This window comes from Larus michahellis, chromosome 2 (assembly GCF_964199755.1).
Source record: "Larus michahellis chromosome 2, bLarMic1.1, whole genome shotgun sequence".
Lineage (NCBI taxonomy): Eukaryota > Metazoa > Chordata > Aves > Charadriiformes > Laridae > Larus > Larus michahellis.
In genome coordinates this window covers 12,210,182-12,222,272 of record NC_133897.1, presented here as the reverse complement: position 1 = coordinate 12,222,272, position 12,091 = coordinate 12,210,182, and the positions used below count along the sequence as shown (strand labels likewise).

Genomic DNA, 12,091 nt, shown 5'->3' with positions numbered 1-12,091 from the left:
TTTTTTGTGCCTGACAGTTTAAAATTTAGCAGTAATGTTTGCAGCCAGATAGCCTTTTGGATGACATATTACTCTGCAGACATCTATATCCACATGGAAGTAAAGACTTCAGCTTTACCAGCCCACAGATTTTTTGTGCATTCCCTTTTCTTCGTAGCTTGACTGTTACTTTTTAAAGATTTTGGCAGGGTTTTTTCCAGTTCGTTATTAGGTGAGGGTCCATCTCTCCTGGCACTTTTCTCTGTGTCCCATCTTTGTGTTGAGAGAAGAAATAGAATTAGCTGTACTTCCCCCAGGGACTTGAGGAGCCCAGTCTGACATGGCATCTGGGGTGGATTGCCTGAATCCCAGCAACCACGCAGCATTCTCTAGTTTAGTTTTTTTCCCAGAACGCTTCCTGGTTTCAACAAAGACCTGGGAATTGGCATTCACATCAGCATGGCTTTGGGTCTTTAGACTTGGGAAATCAGATCTCAAATTGAAAACTGAAATCCTAGGCTTTTTTTTTTAAGTACATCAAAACTAACTCTTTATTCTAGACGCAGCAGTCAGGGGTTCCATGGTCATTGTAGCAATAGAATAAACAGCATGTTTTATTTCTTCTTCTTTTCATGTATTAGTACCACTGAAATGCCTGTGTCATGAGCAGTCCCCAGAATTTTTACAACTTACCCTCACCCCTTGGATTATGGACTGTGTTATTTCAGAAGTGTCCCTCTTTCCAAATGTTTTATGTTTCCCAAACATTAGCAAATAATATATTCTATACAACATCTCTTCCTTCAGAGCTGCCACTTTTGTTAATCTTGTCTGAAGCTGAAGTATTACAAATTGTTTCATTGTATATGTGATATGATATGAATTGCAAACTATATATCATAGAGCGTGCCATCAAAGTAGATGATGTGGGATTTTCAACATGTCAAGTTCTAGTTCAAATAGCAATTTAATATTTCCCTTATGGAAAGATTTTAAAATATGTTTTTGATTTCTTTTTCTTTAGATTTTTTAGGTTAATGTTTTTTTCCATTTGATGGGCACCATGAAAATTATTGTTGTTCTGCTCTGATACAGTCAGGGGAGCTAAACAGTTTTAATCTTAAAATAACATTTTTGTCCTCCAAGCACATTCATAGTTATGCTCAATCACATGCTGCGAACGTATGAACAAAGCAGTCCCACATAGATCTTTATGGCCTCCTTATCATAGGTGGTGAGTATTTGTAGCAGGGTATGACATGAAAGCATGTAAGACTCTATTCCTCAGTCAAAAAACTGTTTCCTGGCCTGTTAGATTTAATGCTGTGTGTGCTTCCAGCAGGCATTTCTGTGCTCTTCCAGACACTGGCTCTGACGGTGTGATTAGAAGAATGTCCCTGTGTATTGTCATAGGAAATCTGAACATATCCACTCCAGGACACTTTTTTTCTTTTTTTTTTAAAGGATGCTCCGTATGTTCATAGGGTATAAACTGTTTTTCAGGAGCTCTTTTTATTAAATCCTGAGAAGTTAGGTTATTAAAGCTTTAACGGTAGACAGAGAGATATATCTCTTTAAAAACAGTGAAATTGTCCCGGTCTTGTCTTCCATTTGAAGGCAGAATTGTATTCCAAAGGAAATACACCTTGAAGCCTTTCGTAGTCTTTCAGGGCCTGAGATCAAATGAGCTTTGTTTCCACTCAGCTTTAGTCACTGTTGGACTGTAGAGTGCCAGAAACACTGGCGCTCTACGTACTTTCGAACATCTTTTGACCGTGCACCTCTTTCTCCACTGGATTTAGAATATGCATAAAATGTTATATATTTTCTTTTCGATGACACAGTTTTCCAGTCCCTCCAAAGAACACAAGTTCCCTCAGCCCCACATGAGCCCCTGGCGCCCACTGCTGGACCCCTGTGCCCGTCCTTCCCTCTTCATACACTTCGGCAGATGGGCACTGAGCAGAGGTCTTTGCTCAGTTGGCCACAGTGAATCTCAGATCCTTTAAAGTCTACTTTTTCTTTTATATAAGAAAAGAAAAAGTCTACTTTTTCTTTGCTTATACGAGTTTAGGAAATGGTAGTTTCCTAGAGAGCGTTTCATGCAGTGGCCCCTGCCAAAAATAACCATTGTCTTTAACTTAACCATTGTCTCTAACTTAAGAGTTTTGGACGTTAAGACTGCTTGTAGTTGCAGATTTCACGTACAAATTACAGCCAGACAGCAAAGCTCTGTCTGAGGAGACAGCTGATTTCTTCATCTTAAAGCTGGTTACGAAGATTGCGTCTGCTTTGTGTTTAACTTTTGTTAAGGTCTTTTGTATTTGTGTTTTAAAAAGAGAAGGTTTTCTGAATGCCTTTTCGCTTTTGTTTCAGAACTGGTGATGCTTGGCCTTTATGTCTGGTGGTTGCCCTATTTGTTTTTACCAGCAAATTTTTGTTAGGGTAAGGGCAAATGGAGCTCCAGTAAGCATCGTAACAGAAAACAAGATTAGTTCAGTCTGCGAGGCTTCGCCACATAATTCTCATTTTGAAAGCAGTCTGGGATTTGCAAGTGGACAGGAGTAACCTTTATCAGGCCAACCTTTGCACAGGCTGTCTCTTCCTTCCTTCCTTATTAGATAAGGACATGCACTCTCACTCGCAGAGAAAGGATCATAATTGTTTTCCTTCACACAGATACTCTCACAAAGCATTACAGAAATGACATTAACAGCATGCTGAAATGCAACCACACGTGGGATTTTTTTATCCTGACAATGAATTATCACTCTCTGCAGCAGGAAGAAGACAATTTGCCTGCAGGTACTGGTGAAAACCTTTAGGGATCCTTTAATAAAAGTCTTTAGAGAACCTTGAATGGCTACCTACAGCAGAGAGGATTTCCGGCTCGCTTCATCTGAAAGATTGATCTCTCTAGGTGTGTGCAGACATAGTCTAAAGCTATGCAGACCTCATTTTTCGTACCTCAGCAAGTGCTGTGCCTTCAAGAAATGTAAAATGATAGTTCCAAAGTCAGCAATCGGTCTCAAACCTCATGCTACAATATCTCATCTCTGTCTTTTGCCTTCCACCTGCATTATGTGTCATTTCAAACTGTGAATTGTGGTGGATTTGACAATGAGCATTGCTGGCAAGTCTCTCCCCGTCTGCGGTTGGGACTGTGGTGGTTGAGTTGTTTCACCTGGTCTCCGCTGGCTCCCTGAAGTTTTTTCTACCCCCACAAAATTCAGCAAAATAAAGTATTTGTGGCAAGTGAGGGTTTGCCAAAGTAGCACATTAGCATAAATTACCAAAATAGCAAATAACACTGCTGACAAAACAAGGCCCCCTGAAAATTTATTCACTTTACGGGCAGGAGGGTGATTTTATTTAGGGGGGGAGGAGGATCTTTTTTTTTTTTGGCAGCAGATAATTTGATTTCTTCTTTTTTTTTTACTTACAAAGCACTTTTCAGCATTGCAGACATTCATTTTACATTACTCAAAGGGATGCCAATAGCTTGTCTCTGAAATCTGAAATAATCAATGCCTTTAAAGTCAGTGGTCTTTTTCCTGGCCCACATGGAAGCTTTGATTGCTTCAAGCAAATGACTGCATTTGCACCTCAAACTTAATTTTTCAAACTTACAAGTTTTACCCAAGTGCTTTTTCCTCACTGCTCTGGGCCTGTCCTGTTGGGGTATGAGGAACAGCGAAGACTATCATGTTCCTGTGCTTGAGTGTGTAGGTGGGGTTGTGATATCTCTGTGGGATGTATAAGGCTCTCAGCTTGAGATGGTTTCAGATCTTCCATCTCCTGGCTCTCAATCCAGTAGCTCAGCACCACTTGAGTAGTTAGTAATAATTGCTTCTGTGGTGCAGCAGGTATCGCAGGGGCACCTCCGTGGGGCAAAGGACGTTGACCTCTTCTTCATGTCTCTGTTCTCTGCAGTACTTTTTGCTTCTAAGTCAGGATGAAGCCACCAGAAGCAGGCAGGAGTTGTAGTGAGAGCTTGTTAGGAGGTGCGAGACTGAGACTCAAAGTGGGGATAACGGACGCAGACGCGCAGACTGCCAGAAAACTTCATTGTGTTTGTACTGTAAATCCTCAACTGGAGCTCCTATGGCCGTAGAGAACAGTGTTTATCACAGTACCTCTACTTCAGCATCTTGATTTGTTTTTTTCTTGCAAGGCAGTATTTAGTGTGGACAACAAGGGCACGGCATAGGATTTGAAAATCTGTAAAACACACTGGGTATTGTCCACACATGGTGAAATTCTTCCAATTTCCTGTGGTAGTATTGTGCCACATAATTGTTTAGCCACATTGTCCTTTCAAATAAAAGATGTAATTGTACAGAAAAGAATGGAGCGAAGATTTTAATGCTTTTGAGACGGGGTTGTCCTGATGTAAAACAGCCTGTTATTAGAAACTGTGACATGTGAGTAGATTGTATTAAGTAGTCTATACGTGATTCTCTCTGCTTATGCGTGAACTACTACAAATGAATGAATATTTATGTGGACCTGCTCTAACCTGCTTGATAGGGCACTAAGTGGAAGCATAGTCATTCTTTCTTGTGTTATCTAAAAAACTCAAACTGTTAATACAAATTTCCTCTTCCTGTTGTTTTGTTTTGCTATGAGAAGAGCTTGGCAGATCATTTCTTAACTGATGCATCCCCCTGGGCCACGATATGCTGATGCTGTACGGTCCGAGCTTTCTACTGGTTTACATATGTTAGATTTCTTAATGGGATTGATTAGGTTAGTTTCTGCTTATAAAGTCCTGCGTTAAATGGAATTCAATTGCTTGAGAGTCGGCATTTTCTTGGTACAGTGGTGAAACAGCTTGCTAGCAGTCTTTTGTAGGGCATCCAGTTACAACAACATTTTATTTCTAATTTGAAATTGAGAATGATGCAGTTGCTGTTATATGCACTTTTTTTTAATTGGTAGTTAGAAATTCATACATATACATACATAGGTAACCATTTTTTAGATTGAATTTAGTGGGAAATTTGGGAAAATGGTAGTATGGATCAGATACTTCAAAAAACTGGTGACCTCCCTTTATACATGATAGAGTAGCAAGTCTCTGGACAAGACAGAGGCTATGTCTTGTCCAAGGAGTGATGTTCTCCATGGAGCACTCCAGCCCTCATCTTCCTGCCATTCTTTCTAAAGGGACCTCCAAGGAGAGCCATTTCTCCTGCACTGTTCAGGTACCCACATTTCCTTCTGTTGAGCAGACTCCAAGAGTGGAGATACCAGGTCTCATCCTAATGTTGAACCAGGATCCTGTCTGGCTAAGTACTTGTCCCAGGGGTTTAAAACATGGATATGGATGAGCTAACACAAGCACCAGTGAGGACAGCAATGCCTGACAAAGCCCTTTTTGTCCTCTAAGCTCCCCTGGTGCAGGTACAATGGAGTCAACAGCATGCTCCCCAAAATGTTCTTCATGGATATGCTAGTATTATTCTCTGTTGTTCAAAAGCTACTTTCCTTGTCTGGTTTTTTATTGGAAAAGATGATGCACAAGCTTAATTTTAAAAAGTCTTTCTGAAAAAATACCTTGACAGTTTTTCCTGGTTTTATATGCAAAAGCAAATGCAGTAATTCCGGATGGAAGGAGCTACATAGCATAGTTTTGACAGATCAGTTTATTGTCCTACATTATTTACTCAGCTATCAAAGTTCTGATAATTGCTACCTTATACATATTTTGAGGTGGTATGGAAAACAAGCTTTTGTTTCTCCTCTGTTCTCATTGCTTCTCCATTTTAGATGGCTTTATTTGGCTACATAAAAATTGGATTAAAAATTAGTCAGATAGATTCCTTCTATCATACAGTTTTGCTTTGAATAAATCAATAGATTAAGGCGACCATTCTGTATTTCTGGTTGCTTCCATGGTTAAGTGTGCTTTATGGTTGATTTGAAAGATATTTTAATTTGATCTTTTAAGACTCTGTAGGCTATTTTCTGTAGAATCATTCTGTGAAGAAAGGGTTAGTATTTCTATATGCATTTACATCTAAGGCTCTGTTGAAAACCCTAGTGGATAGATGTAAAGTTCATGAAAGAATCATGACAAGACACTAAACATAAAGCAGACATAATGCTGCAGAAGTATAGCATCTCTTAAAGAACAGTTATGGCCTAGACTTGAAAATCATTACATGACTTTTTAGCCTCGCTGCCTATATCCCCTTGATGAAAGTAAAATGTTATGTGCTTTCTCTAATGGGCACTTGTCTATCTGTAGTGCTTCTGAAATGTGTCTGTAACTACTCAATGAAATGGCTATTGACAAACCAGGTTAGATCAGCATAAATAGTGATACTGTCACCACTGTATGCCCATCATAACATCTTAAGGGTTGAAAGCTTTTTCCAGGTGGAAGGATTTATAGCCCATGTTATTTCCTAGAATCATCACAGAATCACAGAATGGTTAAGGTTGACTGAGACCTCTGAAGGGCATCTGGTCCAGCTTCCCTGCTCAAGCAGGGCCATGTAGAGCGGGTTGCCCAGGACTATGTCCAGGTGGCTTTTGAGGATCTCCAAGGACAGAGACTCCACAACTTCTCTGGGCAACCTGTGCCAGTTACCCACACAGTAAGAAAGTGTTTCCTGATGTTCAGAAGGAACCTCTTCGGTTTTGGTTTGTGCCCATTGCCTCTGGTCCTGTCACTGGCCACCACTGGGAAAAGCCTGGCTTGATCTTCTTTACGCCCTCCCTTCAGATGTTTGTACACATTGATGTGTACTCATGTACACCCCTCTAAACCTTCTCAAGGCTGAGCAGTCCCAGCTCTCTCAGTTGTTCCTCATAGCAAAGATGCTTCAGTCCCTTAATTATCATAATGGGCCTTCCCTGGACTCTCTCCATTAGCTCCATGTCTTATAGTTAGAATTCCAGAACTGGATTCAGCACTTCCCCTCTAGTAGTGCTGAGTAGAGGGGAAGGATCACCTCCCTCAACCTTCTGGCAATACTTTCCCTAACACAGGATACCATTTGCCCTCTTTGTGCAAGAGCACATTGCTGGCTCACATTCAACTTGGTGTCCACCAGGACCCCCAGGTCCTTTACTTTCCAGCCAGTCAGCCCCCCAGCCAGCGCTGGTGCAAGGGGTCGTTCCTCCCCAGGCTCAGGACTTTGCATTTGCCTTGGTTGAACTTGGTGAGATTCCCGTTGGGCCATTTCTGCAGGGGTCCCCCTGGAAGGCACAGCCCTCTGGCATGTCAGACACTCTCCCAGCCACTCATCATTTCTGAAGAAATATGAGAGTGGGAGCCATCTGATGGCTTCAGTTCTCTTTGTGATTTATGTTGTAACGGACAAGAGGCTATCATCTAGGTTGTCAATGTACAATGAGTTTTGCTAATCTGCTAAGTTGCTTAAAGGAAAGAGACTGTTTTCCTCTCAAGATAATGTGCCCAAGGACATAACGTTTTCAGCCTGTAATCACTTTTAATCAATTCTGTGTATTGCTTTTATTTTGTCATCTCTTAGGATGCAGGAAGTCAACAAATAGGCTTTTTGCTGGGAAGCTGTGGAGTTACTGTGGCCTTGACTAGTGACGCATGCCATAAAGGACTGCCTAAAAGCCCCACAGGGGAGATACCACAGTTTAAAGGTAAGCTAACCCTTGTTAATCATGGATATCATGGGTCATTTGCTACAGCAACAGTCACTTGTTTAGTTGTAGTGGGTGAGGATCAGGCTTGTGATGAAACACTTGCCCCGGGAGCAGCCGTGGCTGCTGGGACGCGATTGCCCCCACTGGGAGTCCCTGGCTGGGAGAGATCTTGCTCCCGCCTCATGGCTGCTGAGCACTGTGAGTGCTCCTGGTCTGGTTCTCTGCTGGCTCAGCCAGGCTGCCGAGATCATCTGTGGCCACAAGCGAAATCAAACCAACAGACCTAGGACTGTAGCAAATGAGAAGCATTCATACAGTTCAGTCCTATAGCTAAGCAGTAGGGACAGTAACCTCTGACACCAGGGTGGTAATAAACTATTTGGGTCAACAACACCTTAAACTGCCCAACCATTTCTTCAGGGGTTGTCCGAGAAGGCCTTGGTGCTTGATAGCCGTGTTAAGAAAGCAGTTCTGGAAAATCCTCTTTCCCATGCTGCGCTGAGGTTTAAGAGAACAATGTTTAGGTAATGGTGACACAGGCATTTGGGAAAAAACTGGCAAAGAAGAATTTTGTCTTGTCTCATCCGGCAGAAGCTCAACAAAAGCTGACTTTTCTTTGTACCTCAGGCTGGCCAAAGCTGCTGTGGTTTGTCACAGAGTCCAAACACCTCTCCAAGCCGCCTCGTGACTGGTTCCCACACATCAAGGATGCAAACAATGACACAGCTTACATTGAGGTGAGTTAATGAAGATGCATCTTCTCCTCAAGTCATTGCATATGGCACTTCTGGATTAGGTAAACATCATTATTCATTCACTAGTCACAGAAGCAAAGAACATCCTGTTATAGCTTGTTAATAAGTAATATTTTCTAATAAATTATACTGGATATTGATTTCAGAAAAGTTAATGAAATGTTAAATTGCATTTTGGGGGTTTCTAACGTTAATATTTTTATGTCGTCTGTGTGGCTGCCACAATATTATATTAAACTTGCCTTGACCGATCTCGGTCTCATTCACAGTGTGGGCTTGCCCACTAGCCTTGAGATGTCTAGATGGCAAGTTTCACAGTGAAGCTTCAGTTGTCATATCCCAACCTTCAGACCCTTTGAAAAAGAAGGAACTTCTTGTTCAAATGCTTCCCTGTCACTTACTGCTTTGTGAGTCACACTCCCCCCGGAAGACCAGCGTCAGAAAGGGAAAATTAGTGATGCTTTTAAGTTTAATTTTTCTCTGTTTTTTTTCCCGTTCTTTTTTCCCACTTCTACATAGACTCAAATGCTTTGAATTCAGTGATGTTAGTGTTGAATTTAAATGATTATTCAAAGGGAATAAGTTTAAGTGAATGGAGCAAAGGTATTTCCTATTTTCGTGCAGTCAGAACACTGGGCTAGAGAAGCAGAGAAGCCTCCATTTTCAATCTTGCTGATTATCTTCATCATGGAGAAAGATAAATGTTTAATTTACTTTAATTGCCACTGATAGTTTTCAGACTCTTGCATAAAGTTGCAAAAATTACTGCAATCATCAGCAATGGTCTCCCGCCTCTTTTTTTGCGGCTGTCTCATGACTCTTTCATATTCTTCTGATCAAAGAGCTTGTGTCTTTCAGACTGTATGTGTATAGATTACTGTAACAGCACCCAGCAAGGATTCTACGGTCAGCCCTTATCCCATGCCTTATTAGACACAGAAAGGAGAAGCTCAGGTTCTGGTTGGCCTATAAAATCTAACACGTGGACACTGAGCAGACTGAACTAGGTTATTCTCTGCTAAATCTAGCCAGTCCTTTAGTCATTAACGTGATCAGAATTGTTAGAATTATTTTTCCATAATGCCTGTTTTGAAACAGCAGATGGATTTCTGGTATCAAGCCTGGGAAGCTTCAGTCAAAAAGAGCAGCCTGTCTGCAAAAAGTGTCTTTTAACAAAAAAATGCCTCCCAAACTCCTCAATACTGCTGCCTTCTTAAAATAGAGTCATTAGATGTGTCCATCATTCACCTACATAGGAAACACTTTAAACATAGCTATTAAATAATGGAAATAGGACAACTATTGCACATTGACTTTCCCTGCTTATTTCTTTTTAGTACAAAACATGTAAAGATGGAAGCGTGCTTGGGGTGACTGTGACAAGGATTGCACTGCTGACGCACTGCCAAGCTCTGACCCAGGCATGTGGATACACAGAAGGTATGGAGTACACTTCCCTTGCTTCGTCCTTAAAATCAAGTGTGAATTGTAATTTGTTTCTCACCAGGCTCCTGTCTTATTTAAATAGATCTGTGTCAAAGGCTTCTAGATTTAAAAAACTGATTTTTTTTTATTGGTTTTAGAAAATATGCACACATTTAAAATACCTTTGTGAGAGGTACAAATAATGTCCTAGCCAATACAAATCCTGCAGTGGAGACTCACTATGAAAATTAAGCTTTGAGGTCATCAGTCATGTTATCCTGAAGCTTCCTTCCTTTGAGTGGGTTTGCCTTGGGTCAATGCCATGGTCTAAAAAATAAACTCTGTTTTGTTTTTGTTGGACAGCTGAAACAATTGTGAATGTATTAGATTTCAAGAAGGATGTTGGTTTATGGCATGGGATTCTTACAGTAAGTATGTTTTTTTATTTTGTGTGACTATTTGAAAATAAACTAACCTATTATGCTTATTACTATCACAAACTGGGATCTCCTACTGCTTCTTCTAAGACAATTTTTTCTGCTTTGAAAGCAAAAAATATGTGACTTAAACCCATGATCTTCCGCTGGTGCCCTTACCCATAATAAGCATGGTAAAGATGCCAATGTATTTTTATCCAGCATGTCAAGTACCCTGTCTCCATTCTTACCATGTTATTTTGATCTTACTGCTGCATAATTTTGAGATCAAACTTTAAAGGACAAACAACGTTAAATTAGTACTGCCCTCCGTAAGGATATGATCCAATGGCATAGCTATATTGACACTGACTAGCTTCTCTATCAAAACTCCCACCAACAGATGGTTTTGATAACATTAAAGTATTTTTGTTACTCTAAATTGCATAAATTGATGATACCAAACTGAGTGGAGAAGGGGGTGCTTCAGAAGAGATAACCACCCTGCGGGAAGACCTAGATAGGCTGGAAGACTGGGCTCACACTCTTACGAAGCTTAACAAGGACAGGTTAAACTGGGAAAACACCTGGGAAAACATAATCCAGGAGTGCAGCACAGGCTGGGATCTACCCAGTTGGAGAGCAGCTCTATGGAAAGGGACCTGGGGATCCTGGTGGACAACAAGCTCAATATGAGTGAACAGTGTGCTGCCGTGGCAAAGAAAACCAACAGGATGCTGGGCTGCACCAACAAGGGCATCACCAGCAGAGATAAAGAAGTCATTATCCCACTCGACTCAGCCCTTGTCAGGACACACCTGGCATACTGTGTTCACTTTTGGTCCCCACTTTACAAAAAAGCTGTGGAGACGCTGGAGAGGGTCCAGAGAAGGGTCACACAGACGATCAAAGGACTGGGAAGCTCGCCATGTGAGGAAAGGCTGAGAGAATTGGGTTTGTTCAGCGTTGAGAAAAGAAGGCTGAGGGGAGACCTTATCACCATGTTCCAGTACTTAAAGGGTGGCTACAAAGAAGACGGAGACTCCCTTTTTACACAGAGTCACATGGAAAAGACGAGGGGTAATGGGTACAAGTTATTCCTGGGAAGTTTCCAATTGGACACAAGAGGAAAATTTTTCCCAATGAGAAATATCAGCCACTGGAATAATCTCCCCAGGGAAGTGGCTGATTCCCCATCATTGGAGACTTTTAAGATTCAGCTGGACAGTGTGCTGGGACATCTTGTCTAGACTGTGATTTTGCCAAGAAAGGTTGGACCAGATGATCCTCAAGGTCCCTTCTAACCTGGTATTCTATGATTCTGTAATTCTATGAAATTGTCTACTTCCTGTTTGAATGTCTTCCTCGACTGACACGGGAGGCGATTGGCATATTTTTAAGGATTCCTTCCAAAGGTGCTGCTGCAGTCAGTGACTGACAAAATACTTATTATTCAGTGATCGTTTTAAGAACAGATACTAAGTTTTGAAGGGTTGCTGTTTGGGCATCCCAGGATGTACAGGCCCTACATGATTCCCAGGAATCCAATATACTTCTTCCATGCGGTGTTATACTGTTTGTAATATAAAAGGGCAGCAGTAACATGTCTGAAGCAGAAATGGTCTATTAGGCTTAACGCTCCTAAGTATCTCATGTTAAAAAACCGTATCACTGAAGTTGAAAGCAAGCATCTAATAGAGCTTTTCTATGCCTTCCTTTGCTATTAATCTTGGTACAAACTTCATTTTTTTGGTGACTTCCCTGTAAGTGCTCTTCCTATACCTACATTTGTGCCAGTCTGAAAGGAGAATTATCTTTTGCAGTTCTGCAAGTCTTTGGATGACTAATCTGCTGGGACACTTGACCTGTGTGAGGAACAACTTT

General features: G+C 41.2%; 1 protein-coding gene across 9 annotated transcripts in view; it reads left to right on the top strand.

Annotated features, from left to right (window-relative positions):
- Positions 1–12,091, top strand: part of DIP2C (disco interacting protein 2 homolog C) — a 325,086-nt gene that overhangs the window by 230,678 nt on the left and 82,317 nt on the right. For all 9 annotated transcript variants that reach the window (XM_074574168.1, XM_074574167.1, XM_074574165.1 and 6 more), the window contains 4 exons: positions 7,485–7,608; positions 8,239–8,348; positions 9,704–9,806; positions 10,155–10,219. In XM_074574168.1, the coding sequence (XP_074430269.1) occupies positions 7,485–7,608; positions 8,239–8,348; positions 9,704–9,806; positions 10,155–10,219 (402 nt within the window). The remainder of the gene's footprint in view (positions 1–7,484; positions 7,609–8,238; positions 8,349–9,703; positions 9,807–10,154; positions 10,220–12,091) is intronic.